Source organism: Natator depressus, chromosome 8, assembly GCF_965152275.1.
Source record: "Natator depressus isolate rNatDep1 chromosome 8, rNatDep2.hap1, whole genome shotgun sequence".
NCBI classification, from domain to species: domain Eukaryota; kingdom Metazoa; phylum Chordata; order Testudines; family Cheloniidae; genus Natator; species Natator depressus.
Genome location: NC_134241.1, coordinates 50,462,928 through 50,486,679, shown reverse-complemented (window position 1 = coordinate 50,486,679; position 23,752 = coordinate 50,462,928). Strand labels below are relative to the sequence as shown.

The 23,752-nt window shown below is 48.3% G+C and overlaps 1 protein-coding gene across 5 annotated transcripts in view; it reads left to right on the top strand.

Moving 5' to 3' along the window:
• SEC16B (SEC16 homolog B, endoplasmic reticulum export factor) overlaps positions 1–23,752 on the top strand; it is a 40,486-nt gene that overhangs the window by 10,083 nt on the left and 6,651 nt on the right. For 2 of the 5 annotated variants that reach the window (XM_074961009.1, XM_074961008.1), the window contains exons 8-19: positions 1,200–1,261; positions 2,332–2,467; positions 3,216–3,446; positions 5,751–5,848; positions 6,342–6,423; positions 7,509–7,626; positions 9,533–9,644; positions 12,364–12,469; positions 15,948–16,088; positions 19,892–20,005; positions 21,215–21,284; positions 22,177–22,470. In XM_074961009.1, coding sequence (XP_074817110.1) covers positions 1,200–1,261; positions 2,332–2,467; positions 3,216–3,446; positions 5,751–5,848; positions 6,342–6,423; positions 7,509–7,626; positions 9,533–9,644; positions 12,364–12,469; positions 15,948–16,088; positions 19,892–20,005; positions 21,215–21,284; positions 22,177–22,470 — 1,564 coding nt within the window. Of the gene's footprint in view, positions 1–1,199; positions 1,262–2,331; positions 2,468–3,215; positions 3,447–5,750; positions 5,849–6,341; positions 6,484–7,508; positions 7,627–9,532; positions 9,645–12,363; positions 12,470–15,947; positions 16,089–19,891; positions 20,006–21,214; positions 21,285–22,176; positions 22,471–23,752 lie in introns of all 5 variants that reach the window. The other 3 variants (XM_074961006.1, XM_074961004.1, XM_074961007.1) reach the window with 2 other exon arrangements.

Here is a 23,752-nt window from a genome sequence, read left to right as displayed (position 1 = left end):
TTTTTTGTTGAAGTATTGCCACTTTTAGGTCTGTAATCGAGTGACCAGAGAGATTGAAGTGTTCTCCAACTGGTTTTTGAATGTTATAATTCTTGACGTCTGATTTGTATCCATTTATTCTTTTACGTAGAGACTGTCCAGTTTGACCAATGTACATGGCAGAGGGGCTTCAAAAACAGACTCCAACGAGAGACTGCTGAATTGGAATTAATTTGTAAGCTGGATACAATTAACTTAGGCTTGAATAGAGACTGGGAGTGGATGGGTCATTACACAAAGTAAAACTATTTCCCCATGTTTATCTCCCACCCCCAACTGTTCCTCAGACGTTCTTGTCAACTGCTGGAAATGGCCCACCTTGATTATCACTACAATAGGTTTTCTTCCCCCCGCTCTCCTGCTGGTAATAGCTCATCTTAAGTGATCACTCTCCTTACAGTGTGTACGGTAACACCCATTGTTTCATATTCTCTGTGTATATAGATCTCCCCACTGTATTTTCCACTGAATGCATCCGATGAAGTGAGCTGTAGCTCACGAAAGCTTATGCTCAGATAAATTGGTTAGTCTCTAAGGTGCCACAAGTACTCCTTTTCTTTTTGCAAATACAGACTAACACGGCTGCTACTCTGAAAATTCTCTTCTTAGGAGACAATTTGAGGGAGCACAATCTGGTGGCTAGGGCACTAGCATGGGACTTGTGAGACCTAGGCTCAAGTCCCTGCTCTGCCACAGACTTTCTGTGTGACCCTGGGCAAGCCCCCTAGCTGCACTGTTCCTCAGTTCCTCATCTGTGCTGGGGGGTAATAGCCCTGCTCTGCCTTCCACGGGTGTTGGGAGGATACATACATTAAAGATTGTGAGGTGCTCAGATATAGCAACGATGGGGGCCATATAAGCACTTTAGGTAGATTGTGTTCCACAGCGTCTGCCCCTCTTTTCCCCTCTGAGCTGGAGCCTTCTCCCTCCCAAAGGACTGCAATCATAGGAGCCAGATCCCATTGTAAAAGGCAATTGCTTCTTATAGTTGTGTGGATCAAGATGGTAAACACATCCGTGCATATGCTCCGGGATAACATGTATGCCCAAAGACGGCTTTGAGAAAAGCATCCCCAGTACTAGTAAAGCCTTTGCCAAAGCAATTTAGCTTTCAGACAGGCCTCGGTCACTGTTCTTAAGTCTCTGCTCTTGCCTCCTAGGTAATCCTTCATGACACCAAAGAGCAGGAGGAGATGCGAGCCTTCCCAGGGCCTCTGGTCAGGTACAATGCCATCGGAGGTGTACAGTAAACCATGCGCCCTATCAGCATTCCTTTCTGTCCCAGCATTCAGCTTCTCTCCAGGCTGCTACACACACAGCTTGACCATTAAAAGAGGATATGGTCACCCAGAATTAGAGATGAGCCCAAGCCATGTAATTTGGATTCATGTTTCAAAGCCTCAGGGTGTTCAGGTCCAGGGTTTTGGCTAGGCCCTTTGTAAAGATAAGGACCATCGGCAAAGTCCAGGTCCAGATTCAGCAATGTGCAAGTGGTTGGTTGGGTTTGCTCTATTGGGAATGCTCAGAGAACATTGTTTGACTCTTTGGTTCTTATTTCGTAACCAAGTTCAAGGAAACCTGGGTTGTAAGAAGGGCTTGTGGGACAGCCACAGTGGTTTGGATGAGCAGGTGTTTCAGTCCTCTCACGCGCTGCAGAACCGAAGTCTGATGTTGTGCTCCTTGGGAGCTGAGCTTCAGTAAGAGTAGACCTGAGGAACATCTTCCCTTAACCCATCATGTTCAATCAGGTTTGCTCTGCATCACATTGCTTATACTGAGATGCTGTTCAGTCACTCATGAGAAAAGCTGAGAGATAAAACAGGCCTACTTAAAAGAAGAGCAATGAAATTACAAAAAGCATTGAGCAAGCACAGAGGCTGGGTGGAAGTCTGAGGACCAGAGGTTAACAGCACAGTAGAAGGAGACAATATTAGTGGAGTGGCATTGTAGGTGCTAGAGTCCAATCAGCTGTGATGTTCTCTGCAGATAGATTGATCTGGATCAGGTTAAAAATGTCACCGGTATACAAAGAAGGGATTTCAGATACGTTCTAAATGTTTGTGGCTTGGTCATCTGAAAAATGGGAATCGTAATAACCAGCTTTATTACATGTTTTGTCTGACAGATGCATTGTGGTGTTATTGATATGCATGTGAATATCTCTGATTTTCTACCTCTCCTTGAATTTCGGGAGTCCTCCACATAACTCACAGAGTCCTGGGAATCCTACCTTATGCTGTTAAGGATGTCCTGCCTTGCATTTGCCAACATCTTCTTTGTTTGTTCCTGCAGGGAGGATTTGCACAAGATGGATGTGATGACGTTTTGCCAGCGCAGAGTGGCCATGAGCTGTGATTTGGAGACTCAGAGAGGCAGAGACTCAGCCCTGCTCTGGAAACTCTTGGTCCTCCTTTGCCGGCAGAACGGGGTGTGTGTCCTTTTGCGTTGTGATGCGTTCCAGTCCTTTTGAGTCTTTTTGGTTCAGTTAAGGATGGCTCGTTGTGAGAGTCCCTTTTGTGTGTCTGAAGCAGCCAGGTGCTGCTATGGGGGATCTTAAATGCATTTCACTCCCCCATTAATGCTGACCACCAGTGCGGCCCAAAGCACCAGGTACATTGAAGAGACACCTCTCCAGGGCTGTTCCCCAAACCAGGTGCAGCACCTTTGAAATACCAATGTTCCAATGGAACAGCAGCACCTAAAGGGACACTGTCAACTTAATTTATGAGCCAACATTTCTGTCCAGAAGGAGATTAGTGTATCAAACCCAATCTGCAGGAGGTCTGCCACTGAATGTTAGAAGGAATCAGGACCAGACCACTGAGATCTATAAAGTTTGATTTTTGCTATTATGTCCCTTGTTGATGACTCGTTGCCTTGACTCTCTCTCCACTAACACTGTGTATATGTGATTAAGACAATGACACTCACTAGGACAAAAATCATATGGGCCACTGATCTTCATGCTTCAGGGCATAGATTGACCAGGAGTGGTGGGTCAGGAAGGAATTACTCCCCATAGTACAGTAATATTTGGTGTGGTGCATTTGGGGGGATTTATACCTACCTCCATATTATGCAGTGCTGTCCACTGGCCAAGGCTGGATACCAGACTAGATGGGCCACTGGTCTGTTCTAAGGTGTCAGTTCTCATGTTCCTCCATTTCCCTGTGCAGTCCATGGTGGGTTCAGACACAGCCGAGCTGCTGATGCAAGACTGCAAGCGCCTGGAGAAGTATAAAAGGCAAGATCCAGTGGCTAATCTGATCAACCTGACCAATGAAGAGTGGCCAGTGCAGGGCTCCGGGACACCAGACCTCCTCACTGGGGAGATACCACCCAGCATGGAGACACCAGAGCAGAGAGTGGAGAAATTCACCAAGCTCCTCTTCTATGGCAGAAAAAAAGTAAGTAGGGTGCATGCACACCTGTGTCTCAAGAGACTCCCCACTGCTTCCTTTCTAACGTTTTCCCTGCCTGCAGTGGAACGGGGCCATGAACCCCTCTCTGTAATTGATTGGGAGGCGGTCTGAGCAACGCAGCTCTCATTTTCCCATGGGTGCTGGCAGTGATACCTCCACAGTGCTCCTGTAACTCTCACTGGCTCAGAGAGCCAGAGAATTGGGTCCAGGTCTTTCTCTGATTGCAGTGCGGAGTCTGTTGCTAATCCTCCCTTGGCCCAGTCTAACACTGACTTGTCTTTTGAAGAGGGCTCGAATGGGTGGTAGTGGCTAAGGAAGGTCCCTGTGTCACTGTGCCTTAGGGGGTCACAACTGAGAATACCAAATTCAGCACAAGCTGCTGGGGAAAAAGGGCAGACAAACCCCAAAACTGGTGGTTGTTTTTCCATGAAATATACCAATCCAGCAACAAAAGTAATCTTCTGTCTCACCACACTGGCTAACAAGAAGTCAGGAATGCAGTCTCCTTAGGTACTCCAGTCCTGGATTCAACACCCAGACACTAGACTTAATGATGAGTGGTTATTTAAAACCAATTTCATCAAACAAAAGGTTCTTCTGATCCCAAAGGACCAGGCACATACCCAGATCAATATATAACTCAGATCTTACCCAGTAATCACGCCATTGCCAATCCGTCAATATTGAAAATCTAAAGGTTTATTTATAAAAAAGAAAGGTGAGAGTTAAAATTGGTTTAAAGGAATCAAATACATACGACAATTGCAAAGTTCTTGGATCAGGCTTGTAGCAGTGATGTAATTAAACTGCTGGCTTGTTAAGTCTATGGTTGCTTCCAAATCATTGGAAGGTCCTCAGTCCCTTGGTTGGAATGTTCCCATTAGTATAAGTTCATAGTCCAGAGGTTTGAGCAGGAAAGAGGCAAAATGGAGATGTTTCTAGGGCCTTTTATAGCTTCTGCCAAGTGAAGGGAAACCCACTGTTCTAGTTTGTGGAAAATTACAGGTAACAAGATGGAGTTTGGAGTCACATGGGCAAGTCACAACACTGCATGCTTCGCTTAGCCATAGCAGAGGCAATTACCCATACTCTAGTTAGAATGTCCTCAGGAAAGTTCATTAAGTGTAGATAGGCGTCTTCCATGGTCCATTGTAAGTTGAGTGTTCTTTGATGGGCCATTCAACTTGAATAGTCCCTTCACAATATGCTCGCTAAATACCTTGTTGGTGTTATCACAGGAGCAAACATTTGAAATACAGGTACATAGTTAATAATTGTAACTTCAGATACAAAAATGATACATGCATACAAATAGAATAATCATATTCAGCAAATCATAACCTTTCCATAGACACCTTACTTGACATATTTTGTACAACATTTGTTGCAAGTATATAATAGCGGTAGCAACAATGATCTACGTGGTCATATTTTAATCAGATAACATCACACCCTGTTTGTAGAATTAACCCCTGAATCTGCATTAGGGCAAAAATGTCCCACTGTTGCTAACACCAAGGCAGCACCACTGATGATAGCAATTGCAGGAGCTCTGCTGTCGATAACCAGTGTGACAGATAAGCCTTATTGGGGTGGGGTCTAATAGATACAGCAGGGGTGCTGGAACAATTTGTACAGTGGGGTTGCTGAGAGCCATTGAACCAAACTGTAAAACCTGTGTGTGATGGAAACCACTTCAAGACAGGGGTGTGTGGCAACCCCTCCAGCACCCCTAGTTCCAGCACTTTTGGGACACAGTGTTCCAAATTGTAATGGCCAAGGGCATCTCATCTAAGAGCTCCTGCGTTTGCTATCACAGTTGGAGCTGAACTGGTGGTCGCAATGGTGGGAGGGAAAACCTCTAGTGCAGAGAAGGCTTTAGTGCCCAGTCTAGGATTCTGACTTTGTGGCATTAATTGCTAATAGGCAGCCTGGAGCTTGCAGTCAATGGGACAGCACTAATACTTTTGTACAGGTAGGAATAAACATAAGGAGGTCTGGGTGATGGAGAACAATTTATCTAAGCTGGCTCCAGATGGGTAAACCCAACAGTCACATCATCCATTGCAGGCTTGAGCTGGCCCCATGTCTGGGGGGACATACTACACCCATGGGAAAAATCAATTCATTTCTCGCAAACCCAGCTCCCTGCAGATGGGAAGAAGCCCCAGGCTAGGGGAATCCATCTGTAGGTCCCATGCTTGGCCTTGGAAAGTAAGGACCTTCCTTTCACAGCAGTGGGAGAGAGAGAAATGGTAACAGGACAATTTTTTTTCCTCCTGACTGTAGGAAGCCCTGGACTGGGCCATGAGAAGTCAGCTGTGGGGTCATGCCCTATTCCTGTCAAGCAAGATGGACCTGAGGACCTACAGCTGGGTTCTGTCTGGGTGGGTAGGAGCTGCCAGAACATGGTGCTCAAGAACCTTCCACGTGATTGGCCCCCTCCCCTGCAATTCACAGCTGCATAACATCCCTGTTGAGTCTCCCACTTTGTCCGTGCTTCACACAACCTGAGCCCTTGGATGGAGGATTTCTGCTGTTTGTCTCTCCCTACCTTGGAGATGAGCAAGCGGTTTGGGCTCACCGATCACTCTATCTTAGGTACTTACACGGCCACCTCACTGCCGTATCTGAAGGCTGCACACTCTTTAATGTATTTATCCTCACCCGACCCTGTAAGGTAAGGAAGTTTTATCCACGTGTTACAGAGGGGGAACTAAGGCACAGAGGGGCTAAGGGAGTTTCCCAAGGTCATAGAGGAAGTGTAGCAGAGCAGGAATTGAACCCAGACTATCCATGTACTACGCTAGTGCTCTAATCACTGGACTGTCCTTCCTTCCTGTCAGCATAATGGCCTGTCTCTCTGCTCTCGGTTTGCAGGTTCACAAGCACGCTGGCCCTCAACGACCCTCTGCAGACTCTCTTCCAGCTCATGTCCGGAAGGATACCTCAGGCTGCGCTGGTACTGAATGGAAAAGCATCTGGCTCCCTCCCTGCCCTCAACGCCTTGTGTTGGTGTAGGGTAGGGGAGTGGGCCTCAGTGGCACTCTGCAGTGCTTCATAGGATGACATCTCAGTATCATCAATTTGTCCTTTAGGATGTTCACTGCAGTGAACAGCAAAGTAACTGGCCATTTTTCACTGTGCTGCTAATCTGGCTGCCTGCTGCCACCTCCCAGATGGCATCAGGGTCCCTGCCTATTTCTGTTTGCCCCATGCGACTGGGGTAACCATATCCTGGTGCGGTGATGTGTTTGCATGTGCATGTCCGTGCACTGCCTCGATGCATGGCGACCCAGTATCATCACGTGCCAATGCAACGTCGTGAGGCAGCACAGCGAACAGTCGGACTCTTTTAACTGTCTGGCTCACAGGGACAGGACAGATTCATGCCAAAGGGGCTGTCCTGTGAATATGGGATGGGTGACAACCCCAGTATGACGTAGTGACCCCTGCTAGCACCTGCACAGTGGCGTTCCTCTATAGGAACCTGATACAGTGGGGATGCAGTGTAAGAACGTAGTGCGCCACATAGGATTGCATGACAGTGTGCTGCGGTGGCACAGGGTGGGGGAGGCATGGAGCTGACTTGCAGAAGGTCTCTGTGGAGGCATGAAAGAGCACAGGGGCCTGGAATTTGAGGGGACATGGAAAGCTCAGGCTGACAGAGGGAATGCAGGGAGGGTGAAGCGGCCCAGCTCAGCTGATTGGAGTGGAGGCTGACACAGAGGCATGATGCTAGGTGAATGTTTTTGGTTACTTGGCATAAACTAATTGCCATTAAGTTGGCTTCTTGCAGAAGGCGCAAACTGCCAGGCAACATTTGTGAAGCCACAGTCAGAAGCAGGAGAAGAGAAATGCACTGTAGTTTTTCTGCCTCCTCTGCCTTTAGGTCTCACTTGAACAGATTTAGTCACTTCATTTCTTTATTCACAGACAGTGTTCCTTCCCTTGTGATGCTTCAATAGCTCTGTACCTAGTAAAGGTCGGATCAAGGAGCTAAAGCAGCCAAACTATTTATTCATCTTTCTTTGTTTCTGCTCCCAGTGCTGTGGGGATGGCAGGTGGGGAGACTGGAGACCACACCTGGCAGTGATGCTGTCCAATCAGGTTGGGGACACTGAGCTGAACCACCGGGCCATCGTCACCATGGGAGATACCTTGGGTGAGGAGAGGTGATGACTGGGCCCAGCTGGGAGGATGGTGACATAATGGTTAAAGCTGCCTCCAGGTTCAAAACCACCCTGATGGAAATAAGCTTAGTCTCGGTTCTGTCCCCACTGTAGAGCCAGCCACATCACCTTCACCACCGCACACAGCTTGGCCTTGCTGGGAGCGTGCGCTGAGCATCCACTTGGAATGCCATCTTGCTCATTTCATACCAGTGGTTGGGATCATTGGTGGTGCACAGCTGGAAAGTTCCTACTACTGCTACCCAGAAAAGAGGAGCTCAGATATTTATATTCCAGTTGCAATAAGATTTGCTGCCACAAAATAGACACTCAGAAATGTACAGGCCACCCAGAAAGCACAGGTCATCATTTTCTGAGGTGGATGGCTAAAGTTAGACACCTAAATTAGAAAAGGGCCTTTCCGAGATGCTGAGTACACAGAGCTCCCGTCGGCCAGGCTTCCCTCCTGCAGAAGCCAAGTTCAGTTTTTAAATTTTTGTCTATGTGTATGGACCCCCCGACATATACTTCAGTGGGGCAGAGAGAGGCCATTTGAGAAAAGGTGGCTGACAAGGTGCCCGCAGGGTAAGTTGAGCCCATCTAGGACTGGTGGGATGGCTGGCTATCTGCTCAGCTCTCTTGGCCAGCCTGGATGTGTGTCTGTGGAATTGGTGGCATGAGTGGATATCTGCTCAGTTCTCTTGGCTAGCTTGGGCTTGTGCTGCTTGTGTGCAGTTGGGAGTGAGTTTGTATCATGGAGTGGTTTAAATGGGTGCAGTACGTGCTGTTGTGAACTCACTGCCCACCATGAAGGAATTATGAGTTGGGGCGACTTACATACATTCAGAGATGCCTTCTCGCCCCTGAGCCATCCGATGCCGGCCACTGGTGTCGCCTGCCCCTGCATAGGTCATTCTGGGGGACTGGTGCAGCAGTCTTTTCTCTCGTGAATTCCCTACACTGTGACCTTGGGGCTCTGCTGCTGTCTTCACTCTTTGCTTCCAAGATGAACAATCCTTTATTTCCCTCTTTAGCTCAGCCCCATGACTGTATTATTAAATTACTGCACAGCTTCTATTAAAGTGCCATAAGATGCCTTGGCAGCATAAGGGGCTATGTAAGCTGTTGTGAACCGATGTGTGTATGTTTGTGAGCCTTGACAAGATTGTGCATATGCTCCTTTCCATGTAATTGTGTAGTGTATGCAATTGTGACTGTGCGTCTGTGTGCTTGTGTCCAAAGGCCTGTATCTGCCTGCATACCCCTGCCCATACACCTGTGTGCCTGGCTGCCTTTAATACAGCGAGCCTACATGTTCCAGGGCAATGTAACGTGTGTGTGGAGATGTACCGCAGTATATGTGCAGACATGGGTGTAAGTAACTGCGTAAAGACAGGTGTGCAGGGTGGCAGGGAAAGGAATGGAAATACTGCTCTCCCCTGCACGCTCAATCAGATAATAGACACTGTATACTCCTGCTGGTGAAATATCCCTATCGCAGGCTCTGAAATGCATACCTCTCTGCCCTAGTGCGTGGGTCACAGATGTGGCTGACAGAGAGACTTAATCAGCTTATTCTTAGTGCCAGCTATGCGGTGACAATGGTAGAAAGCCTCACCACAGATCTTGCTACATGGAAACAACCTGAAGAAGCTAAATGGGAGCCAGACACTTACTGGCACGTGCTTCTGCCACCCAGTCAGGTCATCTAATGGAAAATTAAACTTGAAGAATAGCAAAATAACAGTCGTGCAAGAGGATGTACGGTGAAGGGGTTGCCTTGGGGTTGGGGGCCCTGGATGGGCAGAGAGGGGAGATGAATACAGCTGTTTTATCATGTGCGCATTTGAAGGTGTATTTTTCTTGTGACTGGCTTTTGTCCATCTTCTTCCTGTCCAGCTGGGAGAGGGTTAATACAAGCTGCTCACTTCTGCTATCTAATGGCGAATGTCCCTTTTGGTCACTACGGGGTTAAGACAGACCACATGGTCTTGCTGGGCAGTGACCCCAGGTGAGTAAGCCAAGCAGGCAGGCTCCTGCAAATATTTACAGTTGTCATTCTTAGGAGTCAGAACAGCTCCCCCAGGGATCTTCGAGGGCTTTAAAAACAGGAACTAACACTCCTCGGAGGGAGACCTAGTTTACAGTTTGTTTATTTATTTTAAAAATGAACATTTATTAGAGTGGAGCCCCTGGCCCTGGGGGCAGTGTTACACACATACCCGCCCCCCATGGGCACTGGTACCCCCGGGCAGCACCCAAGGGGGCACTGGAGAGTCCATGGAGGAATCTGCCCTGTGCCAGGACCTGTCATACAAGACAGACGGAAGGGGGGGTGAGGAAGCTGGCCACCAAGCACCATAGCCCTCAGGGCAGACGGGGGCCAAGTCTGCCTGGCGTCTGCTGGGGGCCCCGGGGTGGGGGCCCTCCCCGGGCTATCTCAGTCCAAGTTTCTTCTTCTCTTTCTGCTTCTTGCGCACCACATCGATGTTGTGATCCTTCCACATGCTCTTGCGCAGCTTGATGGGGCGTAGTCATTGGGGTTCTTGAAGCTGACAAACCCATAGCCCTTGGTCTTCCCGGTTAGGAACAGCAAGGTGGAATGCTGTGCCTAAGGGCATCTCTACAACAGTGGCATAGCTGGGAACAGAACCCAGGAGTTCCCTGCTAACCTCGCTAGAGTGCTGTGCATTGTGCTAATGGCCAAAGGTATACTGGGAATGATTGTGCCATTCAGAGATTGGCACTATCAATGGTGCCAAATCGGAGATTTCTTGAGGGGGCAAATTCCAGTCCCTGCCTCCCCCCAACACCGAAGACCCTGTTCCATCCCCTGCTCATTCCTCCCACCCCGCAGGGACCCCAGGCTTCCCTTGGCTGGGGAGTCTCCCCGCTCTCTTACCCACATACCACGTGAGCCAGGAGCCGAGGTCTCGGCGCATTCTCCTGCGCTCCAGGAACAGACTCCCCGTGTGCCAGTTCACAACGCCACTCACTGAAATTTGGGCCAGTCATCCCTCTGTCTGTATGGAGGGGTGGCTGGGTCACATTTCAGTGGCATGGCAGCCACGCAGCTGGAGCAACACTCCAAATCGCTGCACCCTAGGTGACGGAAAATGCTGTTGTTGGGTATTCGATTGGTTGTGTTGAGCCAACTAGTTACAATGGGGGAGGCCCAGCCCACATTCCAAAGAGCCTTAGAGGGCGATCCACTTGGCACTCATTCTACAGGTAGAGGGGCTTAGGCACAGAAAGGGCAAGGGATGCTCCCAAGGACACACAGTAGGTCCCTGGAGAGAGAGAGAGACACACTGAACTCTGATGCTCTCAGGGCACTGAAGGGGTTATGCCAAGCCAATTGGCAGCCACATTACCTCCTGGATGTGTGGGTTGATCCTTTCATTGTAGTCACATTAGTGGGGATGCATTGAAGCAGCCCAGCACCCAGGCAGCAGCAGTGTGCAGTGCTTGAAGGTAGATCGGTGTTTGGGCAGCAGTACATTTGATAATGTGGGGAGATGTTTTAACACACGTGAACGTTTTCCTCCTTGCCCACCCCTTGCCTTCCAAGCCCCAAAACATAAATACCCCTACCCACATATATCAATAACTGGAGACTGGGTGTATCCCCCAGGTGTTAGCTGTGGAGAACCCACCTGCCATTAACCAAACTGGCCACTGGATGTCACTGTGACTCCAGTTCCACAGGGATCAGCCTGGTTCTGAAAAGTGACTTCAGCTCTGTGTCTCTGGAAGAGAGTAATGATCTGTTTCATTTGGAGAGGCTCTTTGCTTTGGATTTCTGAGTGAAGGTCACTGCTCAGCAGCCCCATTTCACTTGGTCTGATTCACTGCAGCCTGGAGTTATTGTTCACATCTGGGCAAAATGGATGTAAAAAGCTGCCCACTTGGAATGGCAATGCATGCCAGTCGCTGTGCACAGGTGCGAATGATTGCACAGAGGGTAAAAGGCAGTGGAAAGCAGGTCCACAGTCTGCAGGACTGCCTAGTAGAATCCAGATCCACATTGATGGAGTGTGGTAAATAGAGTAATTTACTGTAAAGGAACAAAATATTTTTTTACGGGCTGGGATTTTCAAAGAGTTCAAGGCAACCTACCTCCCTCAGGGCCCAGCTAGAAATCTTACTTCCTAAAAAATTCCCGCTGTGTTACTAGCACTCCAGTGAAAGGATTTTAACAATCTAATTTGCTTTTCGCCATTTATGCTGTTCGTTCCTTTTTAGCATCATGGAGGTTTCAGACTTGCCCCATTTACAAATACCATGTCACACACTTAGACAGTGCACAGGTGCCTCTAGTAAACACTTATTAATATTGCAGAGGTTTTCTGCTGCTGTATGAGCTAGAGGGATTTGGGGTGTGCCTGCGGTTCTGCAGGTGCTGGAGGGGCAAGGGAGTGCCGCGTGGAGTGAATGGGGCGGGTGTTCTAGGATGTTACAGAGGATTGCTGTACCTCTTCACTTCCTTGCTTTTAAAGGTTTGTGTGGATGGGTTTGGTGCTTATCTGCTTTATAAGGAAGCTTTTGTTGGTGGGATTTGACTGGCTGTGGCATTAATCAGTTTCACTTTTGCTGCTAGTAAGTTTCACATTCTGAAGATTATTGGGGTGAGGGATGGACGCTCAGTATCCCAGACATGCAGGTTTATCATGGAGAGGAAGAGTCTTGTTTTCTGGCCCTGACCTCACATCTCTGCATTCTCCTTTCAGTCAGACATTTGTACAGTTTGCCAGGACAGAATCTATCCTGAGGACTAAAATCTTTGAGTATTGTCAGATGCTGGGACGTCCCAAATCCTTCATCCTCTCCTTCCAGGTAATGAAAACAGTCAGGTACAGCCAGTACATTTGATGTGCAGAGCTGCCAGTGCTCAATGTGCTGTAATGTAACCTCTCCACAAATCACAACCTAATGCATTTCTGATATGCCTGTTGCCACAGACTATGGTATAAAATTACATTCTGCATTCAAATGATCCCTAAAGAACTCTGCTGTCCTCCATGTCTTGCTTCACCCAGTGTTATTTACAGATAGTTTTTCTCTTTTCTTCTTCCTCCATCTCCTGGCTAAGTACCATCCTCAGCCTCAACTGTCGCTGGCTGGTCTGGGCATGGCTGTGTACATCCTCACCCAGTATAGACAGCTAAGGACAATGTCTCAATTTCTATAATCCAGAGTTGTGAGTGAGAGGTGATTTTCATCCCCTCTATGTCTGGGAAGTGAATTGGGAGCTCGTGAAAGTGTAGGATGTATTAGTATTGGCAAACTACATGCAGGCACTGCACCAGCTTCCTCCCCCAGTACTGCCAGTGCATGTCAATAACAGCCCTGCTGTGCCCTTGTTATTTCTGTCCTACCCTTACTCTGCCAATGTATCTCAGTCCTCACCTGAATAGTGCCTTGCTATTCCACTCCTGGGTACTACATACAGGTCTGTTGATGGCCAGTGTCATCTAGTCATTAGAATAAGGGACTAGGACTTGCCATTGGCAAGTCGTATGGCTGTGTGCCTCCCTTTCCCCGCCCGTGTAAAGAGTGTGCTAATTCTCACCTGTGTCGCTGTAGGGTTGTGAGGCTTTATGTAGTATCTTTAAAGTGGTAAGGATGAAAGGAACTATAAAAAGGCAGAGCCCCCATGCCTGAACCCACAAAGCGACTTAGGAACCTAATCCCCAGATTTAGGCTCCTAAGGCCCATTGTTAGGCCCCACTGCCATCCACAAAAGCTCTGCTCAGCAGCTGCCGAACACTGTGGATGCCTAAACTCACTCAGGGCCTAAATTTACACTGTAAAAGTTCTCTAGGTGCCAAAATTTCTACCTTCTGAGTTTGCTGCCTCACTGTAGGCACCCAGACCCCTGTCTAACACCTAATGCCCAGAGCAATCCATAACCTCGAGGAAGATAGATGGTTGTCCGCCTAACATGTGTGCAGCCTGATCCAGTGGGCATGCCTAACTCCACACAAAACAGCGAGGGGTGGGAAGAGAGCTTCCCTTATAACTTATAATGGTTAGGGTACTCACCCTGGATGTGGGAGACCATTGGTTCAAATCCCCCTTCAGCCTGATGAGAAGGGATTTGAACAGGCCTCTCCCACTTCTCAGGTGAGTGCCTGAACCACTGGGCTGTAGAATCATTCTTGCTTTGGCCCAATTAATATTTAATTATTCATGTATTTAATTAAAGTGGCACAACCTCAATAGGAGAGATTGAGGGAAACCTATATCAGACTATTCCATAGGGCAGATCCTTCTACAAATCCCTTCTCCTCATCAGGAAGAGGGGGAGACTTGACCTGGTAGCCTCCCATATCTGCTCCTCCTTCCCCGCCCTCAGCTGTTTTGCATGGAGTTAGGCATGCCTGCTAGATCAGTTCCCACATGTGGCTTGGGTGGAGGACACCACAATTCCAGTTCCTGTCACACAGCATATTTTATGTACATCTTTCCTAGCTATTAACCTCTGTATATCTCGCATGTAGAGACCAATCGCTTTGCAGAATGCGTAAGGCAAGCATCTCAGTTCAGCGTGTTTCTGCCTACTGTGTTTACTATAGATATAGCCACAACAGTTAGTGTAGTTAGCTTCTGCCTCTCTTATTTACTATAAAACATATTCATAATAGTTTTTTTCAGCAATTACTTGTTCGGGCTTTTCTTGTCTTAACTTGGGCCTCTACATGGCAGCTAAGCCTGCCTTACTCCTGGGTCTCCCCATTCATTGTATAGGGAGTCTAGGTGCCTAACTCAGGCTTTGTGGATCCCATTGTTGTGCCAGCGATTTTCTAGGTACCTAAAAATTAGGCGGTACAGCAGCTAAATCCCTTTGGGGCTCCAGGCCCATTTACTAGTGTCACTGCTGTTTATCGCTGTCTGTCCCTCTCTCCCCTGGCCTGTAGCACTTCTCGCCACGTCCAGTCTTAAACCCTGCCACATCATAACCCTGCCCTGCTGCACCCCCTGCTACTACAACCCCGGCTAGTCCAACCTCCCTCTCGACTTGCAGCTCTTTACCTAACTTGTGGGCAAGGGGAAGCATTTGGAGTCATGGAGAAAGGCAGCATCAGCACTATCTGCTGAGAGTGCATGGCTGCTTTTATCCCAGGTGATTCACAGCCTTGGGGTTCTGTAGGGTCCATAGGTGCTCAGTCTCCTTGATCATCGAGTGACCTGGGAGCCTGCAGCTCTGCAGTTTTGTGTAAGAAAAGAAGAGTCACCTTTCGGCTAGACTCACTGCCATGTGCTCTGCGAGGGGCCGCCCTTGAAATCCACATGGAGGGCTTGAGCCTGCGCTGCCTTTCACGCCTGTGCAGAGGACGTGCAAAGCAGAACGGTGACGGTTACACACTTTGCACAGATACGAAGCAGTGAGAGATCAGGCCCTCCCTGGGCTCATCAGAGCTTCCTCAAAGGAGGGTCTTTTGAATTCACTCCTCTTCACAGATCATCAGAGCATGAGTCTAGCAAGTTTCAGGGCAGAGTGCCACATGTATTTATCTGCTTTAGTTTTTGCCTAGATTTCCCTTCTCTAATAGCCATGCGTAACTGATGTACTTTTAACATTGTGCATAAGCACCCAGCTGCTGCAGCCTCAAGCCCTGCACAAATCAGGTGAATAAATAAATATTTCTGGCCAGGGTCCTCCCCCAGAGATCTGCTGGCACATCTTTACCCTGACTTCAAAACCAGCCTCGCTGCAATTCCAGCTGTGAGCCCGAGGTGAGCTGAGCCAGCTAGCCTGCTGCAATGGATGGTGGGTTTGTGATATGGACAAACACCCCTTACAGATCAGAATGAGACCTTCAGCCCCACTGACCCAAGACATGACCAACTGAGCCTGTCTTTATTTTGTGCCTTTCTAAGCAGACATGTTAATGTGGAATTCTAAGATATGGCATGGTGCTGCAATAGGGCTGGGCTCTTCCCTTCTTGACTGCAAGTTGGTACTTCATTGTCTAGGCACCTAGAGGCCCCCACTAGGCTAGGTGCAGCACAGATGCATAGGGAGAGAGAGTCTGTGCCCCAAAGAGCTAACAGTCTAAACAGAGAAGACAGGCAAAGGGGAAACAGGCACAGAGAGGGAAGTTACTCAAGGTCACAAAGCAGAGCCAAGACTAGACTCTAGGTCTCCTGATTTGCAGTCCTGTGTGCTACCCACTGGTCCATGCTGCCTCTGAGTCAGACACCTCCATCAAGGCTGTATGGGGACCTCACCTTCTGAGCAGCTGGGCTGCTTCTTCTTTCCTTTTCTTCTCCCCACCTGGACAGTCATTTTTTTCATTCCTTTTCCAAGGTGTATAAACTGCTTTATGCTGCACGCCTGGCGGACTATGGTCTCACCTCCCAGGCCTTGCATTACTGCGAAGGGATTGGCACAGCTCTGCTAGACCAGACCCAGGCCAACCATCCGGTGCTGTTAGAACAGGTTATCAAGGTGCGTCTCTCGTAACCAGTCCTTGTTTGCTTTGGCTGTGGGTGGGGGTTAGCTGAAGTGTTTAATGGGTGAAATCCTGGCCCTGTTGGTAGTTTTGCCCTTGATTTACGTGAGGCAGGATTTCAGGAATGCTGTCAAGTTGCCTAGGCCTATATTTTACTTACAATCAACCTTCTGTTGTGAGGAACATTCTCGGAGCTCCTGGAGCTCCCAAGAGCTCAGCACTTCTGAAAATCAGCCCCAAACATCTATTTGCTGGAGTATGACAACTAAGATCAACCCGGTACAGCTGTGAGTCCTTTGGGATGCAATAGGCTGTGCTGTCTGGCTGCCTCTGGTGATTTTTCTGTAGCAGCTGCCTAAATGAGATATGTGCTGGGCTCACCCATGGTGCTGAAACAACTCCACAAGAGCCAAGTCAGATATCAAATAAAGGGGAGTGGAGGGGGAAGGGGCAACATGTGCCAACTAGGAAAGAACACAAAATTGCAGAAGAAGGAAATCTCACTTTGAAGCTTCTACAAAGTTAAAAATGAAGTGAGCTGTAGCTCACGAAAGCTCATGCTCAAATAAACTGGTTAGTCTCTAAGGTGCCACAAGTACTCCTTTTCTTTTTTCTTTTTACGAATACAGACTAACACGGCTGTTACTCTGAAACCTTAAAAATGGTGGAGACTTATGAAGCTAAAATCTATTTTAAAATGGTTCTTGATATTTCCTCTTGAATGTATCATTCTGGGATAACATTTGCTTGGTATGTTGCAAACTCAGGTGTGATAACTGATTCCGAGGATGTTTGTGTGTGTTCATAGGCAGCTACTTCGCTATTCACTATTAGAACTGGTCTGACTTGCATTAGAAGGAATATTCCACAAGAAATCATGATCTCACAACAGCTACAGGATCTGGGGTGTTTTATGGAAGTTGTCAGAGCTGGGTATTGTTGTTGTTATTATTTTATGGTAGGATGTTGTAATTCTCACATCTATTTTAGTGATTAAAGTATGCAGAAGTCTTAATTTTAAACCAGAAAATGTCTTATTTTGTCATGTTTAGATGGTGTTAGAAAAACAAGCCAACCCCTTTGTCCCAAAAAACCAGAAGAATGAGCAGCAGCACCTGGCTTGTACATAGGGCTTTTCATCAGTGGAACTCAAAGCACTTGACAAAGGAGGGCAGTATCCTTGTACCCATTTCCTAGATGGGGGGACTGAAGCACATAGCAGGGAAGTAATGTGCTCAAGCCAGTGCCAGGGCTAGAATTCAAGTCTTTGGCATGCCATTTCAGTGCTCAATCTACTAGACTACGTTGCCTCCCTGTTCATGGATGGAGCTCTAGTGATACAGGTGACTGCACCGATCCTTTTAGTAGCCAGCTGTCTCTTGCACCATTTGGCTCTATAGTACTGACAGTGGCACCTGCCCATTCTGCAGCATGACCTTGTCATTGTCCTGGACATTATCCCTCCCATTCATCATTCTCTGAGTTCTGTCTCCTTCTAAAGCTCCATTGTGTAGAGCCCAGGAAACAATACAATCAAAACCTAATTCACCTGAGATGAAGCAAAAGAAATATTTTCTGGTCATTGCCGCAATGCAGATTAAAGAGAGAGAGAAAAAATACTTAGGTAATACACACCTGAGGCAGGTGCTGTGAAAATCCCTATCACACTAGCCCTAAAGTTGGAGTTACATAATGTTGTAGCGCTTACCTGGATCCACCTGATGTGGAAACCTATTTACTCTAACAGCCTCTCAGATGGGCAGGTCTGCTGGGAATAACGCTTCTCCTGCGAGAACGGGCTTTCAGATGAAAAACCAGCACAGTCATAGCACTTTCTTGTCTTTGATGTTACAGACTGTGTTACGAATTATGATCCACATTAGTATTTGATTAAGACTCCCCTTTCTTTGAAGCCAGGAATGATTTACAACCAAGTGTTGGTTCATTAATACTGGATCAAAGCACCTATTAGCTTTTGGATTAAACATCCTCCCATTTAGGAATAATCACACTTCTAATTTCTTCTCTCTTGGTATTGGTTTAGAATGAACCCATGTCTGGATCTGACAAGATCTGACCATGCCCAGCTGGACAAACAACTTCTCCCATATGGTTCCATTTGCTCATGCACCAGGAATCTCTCCTCACTCGCTCTCCTGTTAATTATTGTCCCTAGTTGCAGGCTGTGGGTGTGTGTCTTGTCTGTAAACTCTTTGGGGTAGAGCATGTGTTTTACTCTATGTTCGTATGGTTTACTGCACAATCTACATCATCATTAATAATAACCCTTAACTAATGTCCTGGGCTAGTATCCCCTGGCCAATTAGCTGTCACTTGATCAAAGACAGTGGTGTTACTCTGGCTAGTGGTGAATTAGCCCGTCTCTTTGTCTGGCTAAAGTGTGTCTCTGTCACCTTCTATGGAACAGTCTTCATGAGTGTGTCAGTCACAGAGTCATGCTAAGAGTTTAGCCAGGTACCTAACAGCTCACAGCTTAGCAGAGCAGTGGTGTGGTCCAGCAGGAAGGGCCCCGGACAGGGAGTCAGGAGGCCTAGGTTCTAGTCCCAGTTTTGCCCTGACTTGCTGTATCTCCTTAGGTAGGTTCTTTCACTGCTATCTTCCCAGTTGTAAAGTGGCAATAGTGTGATTTTTTTTCCCCTTCCTTTGGCATAGCTCCTTGCTTTGGGAGCTGAGCATCCTGTTACCGTGTGTGTTGTATGACCGTCAGAAAGAATGGTAAAAATCGAATACAACTTTCTGTGCCTGAAAAGGCTGATGGGTATGGGTGTGTGCTACACATCCTGGCATATCTTTGGTACCCTAAAGAGAGAGAACAATGGCACGTGCCAAGTGACCCTGATTTTGCCCTTCTAAAGTTCTTGCAGTGCTTTACAAACAAGAGTGAATTCAGGCCCTGAACACTCCTGTGAGGTGAGTGTTATACGCATTGTACTGATACACAGCGAGAGATTTGCTCAGGTCACTCAGTGAGTTGGTGGCAGAGCTAGGGATGGAAGCCATGAAGCCTGACTCCCAAACTCTTGTTCTAGCCTCTGTGAACGCTCCCTCCACTCCCACAGGATTTATGTGGCTACCGCCCAGGAGTGGAAGCCAGGAAATCTGGGATCTCTTCCTGGTCCTGCTGATGGATAACTGTGTGCCCCTGGGGGAGTCACACTGATCTCTTTGTGCCTCAGTTTGCCCACTTGGAAAATGAGGATAATGGTCCTGACCTAGCTCACAGGGGTGGTGTTTGTAAAGTGCTTTGATATCCTCTGAGGGAAGGTGAGCTGTTTGTACAGCACCTAGCCCAACAGTTCTGGGCCCTCTGGATGTTACTGCAATAGAAATAATAAAGGTGCTGTGTAAATGCCGGGTTTCAGAGTAACAGTCATGTTAGTCTGTATTCGCAAAAAGAAAAGGAGCACTTGTGGCACCATAGAGACTAACCAATTTATTTGAGCATAAGCTTTCGTGAGCTACAGCTCATTTCATCGGATGCATACTGTATGCATCCGATGAAGTGAGCTGTAGCTCACGAAAACTTATGCTCAAATAAATTGGTTAGTCTCTAAGGTGCCACAAGTACTCCTTTTCTTTTTGCGTATAAATGCCGAGTATTAGTCTTATGTATTTATTATGAGGAAATGCTGCACTCATTGAGGTAACAGCTTTTCCAGGGTCCATGTGCCTAGCAGCTTATTAATTGCTATGACTCTCAATCTGTGCTTGCTGCATCTGAGAGGTTAAAAAGTTAAAGCATCTGTTCCCCACCACCTTCTCCCCCACCACTGCACAGCTTGCAGAGCAGCTGAAGCTCTCTGACCCATTGCTACTGGAAAGACCTGAGCAGGAACAGAACCTGGAACCCGACTGGCTCGTCCAGCTCCGAGCCCGAGCCCAGCAGCGGGAGGTGAGAATGATGGGATTTGGAGTGGCTCTTTCCATCATGTTTCATGATTGCCACAGTCCTCTGGGGTGGGCGAAACAGGATGTGCTGTGCGACCAGTCTCTATGGTATGGTCAGTCTGCAGGTGCGTCCTTCTCCTGCATAGTAAGTCCTAGGTAAGTGTTTAGAAAGGCACTAAGGTCCCAAGGGAATTTCTTACCTGGGTTCTGGAAGGCTTTTTCCTTCCCCTTCTTTCTTGGGAAGCACACTGTTGATACTGTGGAGAGCTCCGTGATGGCTAGCATCACAGGCCCTCTCCTGTTGGACCTCAAGGTCTCTGTGGTAGTGGGAGGGAATGTATCGCCCAGAACTCGTGCCTAGCCCAGAGACTGCTACTAGTGAGCCCAAAAGCATTATGGTGGGTAAGAAGCACCTTTCCCTGTCTTGTTTTTAGGAAAGCGATTAGAAGATGAGAAGGTTGTTGTGCAAAGAGTTCCTCTTTGTGTGAGGATGTTGCAGGTGGTTTAATCTCCATATGCTTAGAGACTTGTCTTTCTCTCCAGTTCCCGTACCCTGTGTATATGCTCCTGAGCGATTTAATTTCCCTTAACGTGTTCCCTTAAAATGTAGTGTCTGTCTCCATGTTTTGTCTCTTTCCCCCCTCCCTGTGGCTCCCCATCCTGTCTCCTCCAAAAAGGACAATGGTCATATTCTGATCTCATCTACCATGGTGGAAATTAGCAGTACCTCCACTAAAGTGAATCGGGCCCAATAGCTGTATTCTGAGCAGCTCCAGCCTTCCTACAGAGGTAGCCGTTAACAGTGTCCTTGTGCCTGGTTCACCCTCCTCTGCAGGATCCGAGTGATAGCTGTTGAGTTGAGTGCAGTTGTTCACTTGCCACAGCAGGAAAACAGAGCCACAGGATTCAGGATGCCTCCTTGCCCACCCTGTGCTTGGGATGAATGAGAAGCAGGCAGGGGCGGGTGGCTTGGTAGGGGTAAGTGTCTCCGACATTGCCTCTGGATCTGACTGGAAGCTGGAGAATGGAAGGAGCAGAAACAAGGCAGAGATTGCTATCCACGATGTGGCTGTGATCCACCAGGAGCCCACGTGGCTTTCACTCCGGTGACAATTATGTCTTGATTACTGGTGCCTTGGAGACAATTCTTCTGGGCATCCTTCTTTCTAGTTTTCCCTTTCTTTTGTAACATTCACTTTTCAAATCCTTTCAGAAGGAAGGAGACCTCCCCGACTTAGCACCCACTCAGCCAGAGCTCTCCAGAGCCAGCGGATCCACAGCAGGTAAAGAAAGGAATGAACACATTGGCCCAGATCCTCAAATATATTTAGGCACCTAAATACCAAAGGAAGTTAGATGTTTACATACCTTAGAGGATCTAGGCCGCTCTGGGTAGAGATAGAGGGATTCTCCAAATGTGGAGCATGCCCAGATATATGGGAGACAAGTTGGAACAGACTGGAAACTGCCTCCTTGACCCTCTGTGTCGCTCTCCCAGGATAGCAAAGACTCCGAGTCTTGCTGGGAATCTCTCCAACATACTCTAGAAGTGGACTGTGCATCACCACCTCCCCACAAAGGGTGTTGGGTGGGGGGCCTCAGTCGAGCTCCAGGAGTGTGATCCTGTCTCTGCTTGGCCAGGGATCTACTGGGTTGGGTCTGGGTGCCCTGTGGATCAATGTCTTAGTGGTGACATCGCCCAGCCCTGGCCTGCTACACCTCCCCATGGAGCTGAGGGTGGAGATTAACCGCTGCTGGTAGGAAGTTGCGGAACTTTTGGCGAGTTTTGTTCTCTTCCCAGTGTGTAGGTAGGAGGGGAACAGGAGGCCATGGGACCCTCAGAATTTCTGAAGTCTTCCTCTTCTTCTCACCCTTCTCAGTTGTCTCTGCCTCCGTCATGGCCCCATTCTAAGGAGTTCTTGCACCTGGAGGCATATTGTCCCTCCTGTCTTTCCCCACCACCCTCTCCCCACTAAGGAGGTAAAAACTCTCCTGTATTGGTTGACCTGTACCCATGCCCACGCCTTAACCACTCTTATTCCTGTGGGGTCTTTTCTTGCTGTGTCTCTCAGGCCCACTTTCCATGTACAATGACACCGAAGGGAATTCTGTTACCCTGAATCATTCAATAAAGCTGTAAATATCCTGAGTAAATTCCTGGGATCTGTTTTCCAGACAGAGATCTCCGTCATGAGTTTGCACAAAAACCAGGCTACCAGCACAACCTACAGCACCAGCAGTATAACCCCCCTGCTTCTGAGAGGACAGGCCAGTACCCGCCAGGTCTACAGGAGAATGTGTCCTTCTTGCCTGGCGCATATTCCAGGGTGGATGGGTCAGAGCAGACCATAGCTTCTGTGCCACCTGATGCCATACAAGAGAATCGTCCTGCAGAGGTCAGCTTTGGGGCAAACCACTCTCTAGGAGGAATGTCAAATGACCATTCCCCACAGGCCTACCAGCCAACAGGTAAGCTTGCCTGAGCTGTGCTGCAGGCCATCTGTGATGATTCCTGGGACGAGGGTTGGGAAAATGTGTTTGGTGGGGGAGACAGGTCACATATGTACTGGACAGTTCAGATGAGAGATGGAACTGGAGTGTTGGGCTCCTGACATTGGGAAGTTCAGGCACGGATCTCAGTGCTGGAGTTTCTCTCCATTCCGGGGAATAGGTGAGCCAGAGGTTGGTCTGAACCACCACTTCATTCTGACTGGTTTTTCTACGAATGCTCCCGCACATGCCTGTGGAGGTGGGTTTTCTTTCTGGAAGTGTGGCATGTCGGCAGAGAGTTCCCGTGTTTCCTCTCTGCTGAAATGTTTGTCTGCGTGAATGATGCTCACGGACAGCCTTTGCCTCACCTCGGTCCCATTTTAATAGGATCCCCGCTCTAGCATTAGGGCAAACATGGTTTGCGTTTTAACCTGGTGCCTCCTGCGCACAGAGCATTTCACCCTGGATTTTCTGTCTCGGGACAGTGTCTTATCCAGCAGAGAGAAGACCAGTGCTCCAAGGGTACATATACACATGGAGCTGGGGGGTGATTCCCAGACCCAGGATACATCCTTGCGCTAGTTTGGCTCGAGCTAGTTCACTGAAAGTAGAGAATAGCCAGGCAGTAGGAGTGGCAGGGGGGGCTAGCCACCCCAAGTATGTAGTTGGCCAAGACATTAGCCCATGATCAGGGTGGCTAGCCTCTTCTGCTGCTCCTGCTGCCATGGCTACACGCTATTTTTAGCATGCTCCGTAGACGTACCTGAAGTGTCTGCAGCTCCTAGTATGTAGTGTTGAGGGTGAGCAGGAAGCTGAAGCTCTGAGAGGCCCCACTTCTATGCTGCACAGTAGATGGAAGGATGCATCCAAGTTAGACCGGGTGAACTTTTGCCCTCCCCGACACCTGCCCAACCTCGTTGCCTTCATTCCTGGGCTGAGCGAGTCCTCTCCCTGCTCGACACAAGTGCCAACAGTCCAAGGCCAATATCGAGCTGGCATTTTGGGGCCACCAGGAAGAGGCGCTTGGCCCTGCGCATTGGGGTTACTGAGGAGGAGTGTGAGAGAGTACAACAGATTGTCACAAAGATTCTAGTGCTGGAAGAGGGGACCAGCACCTAGCCCTGCCAATGCTCAGGGAAGGATGAACAGGAGGAGAAGCAGATTTTGGTGCCCAGCTGCGATGGACTCTGGTCGTGCCTCTGGCTTCGCACAGAGAGTAACTGTATGTGCCTAGATTGATTAGGCCTGTTCCTCCAATGGC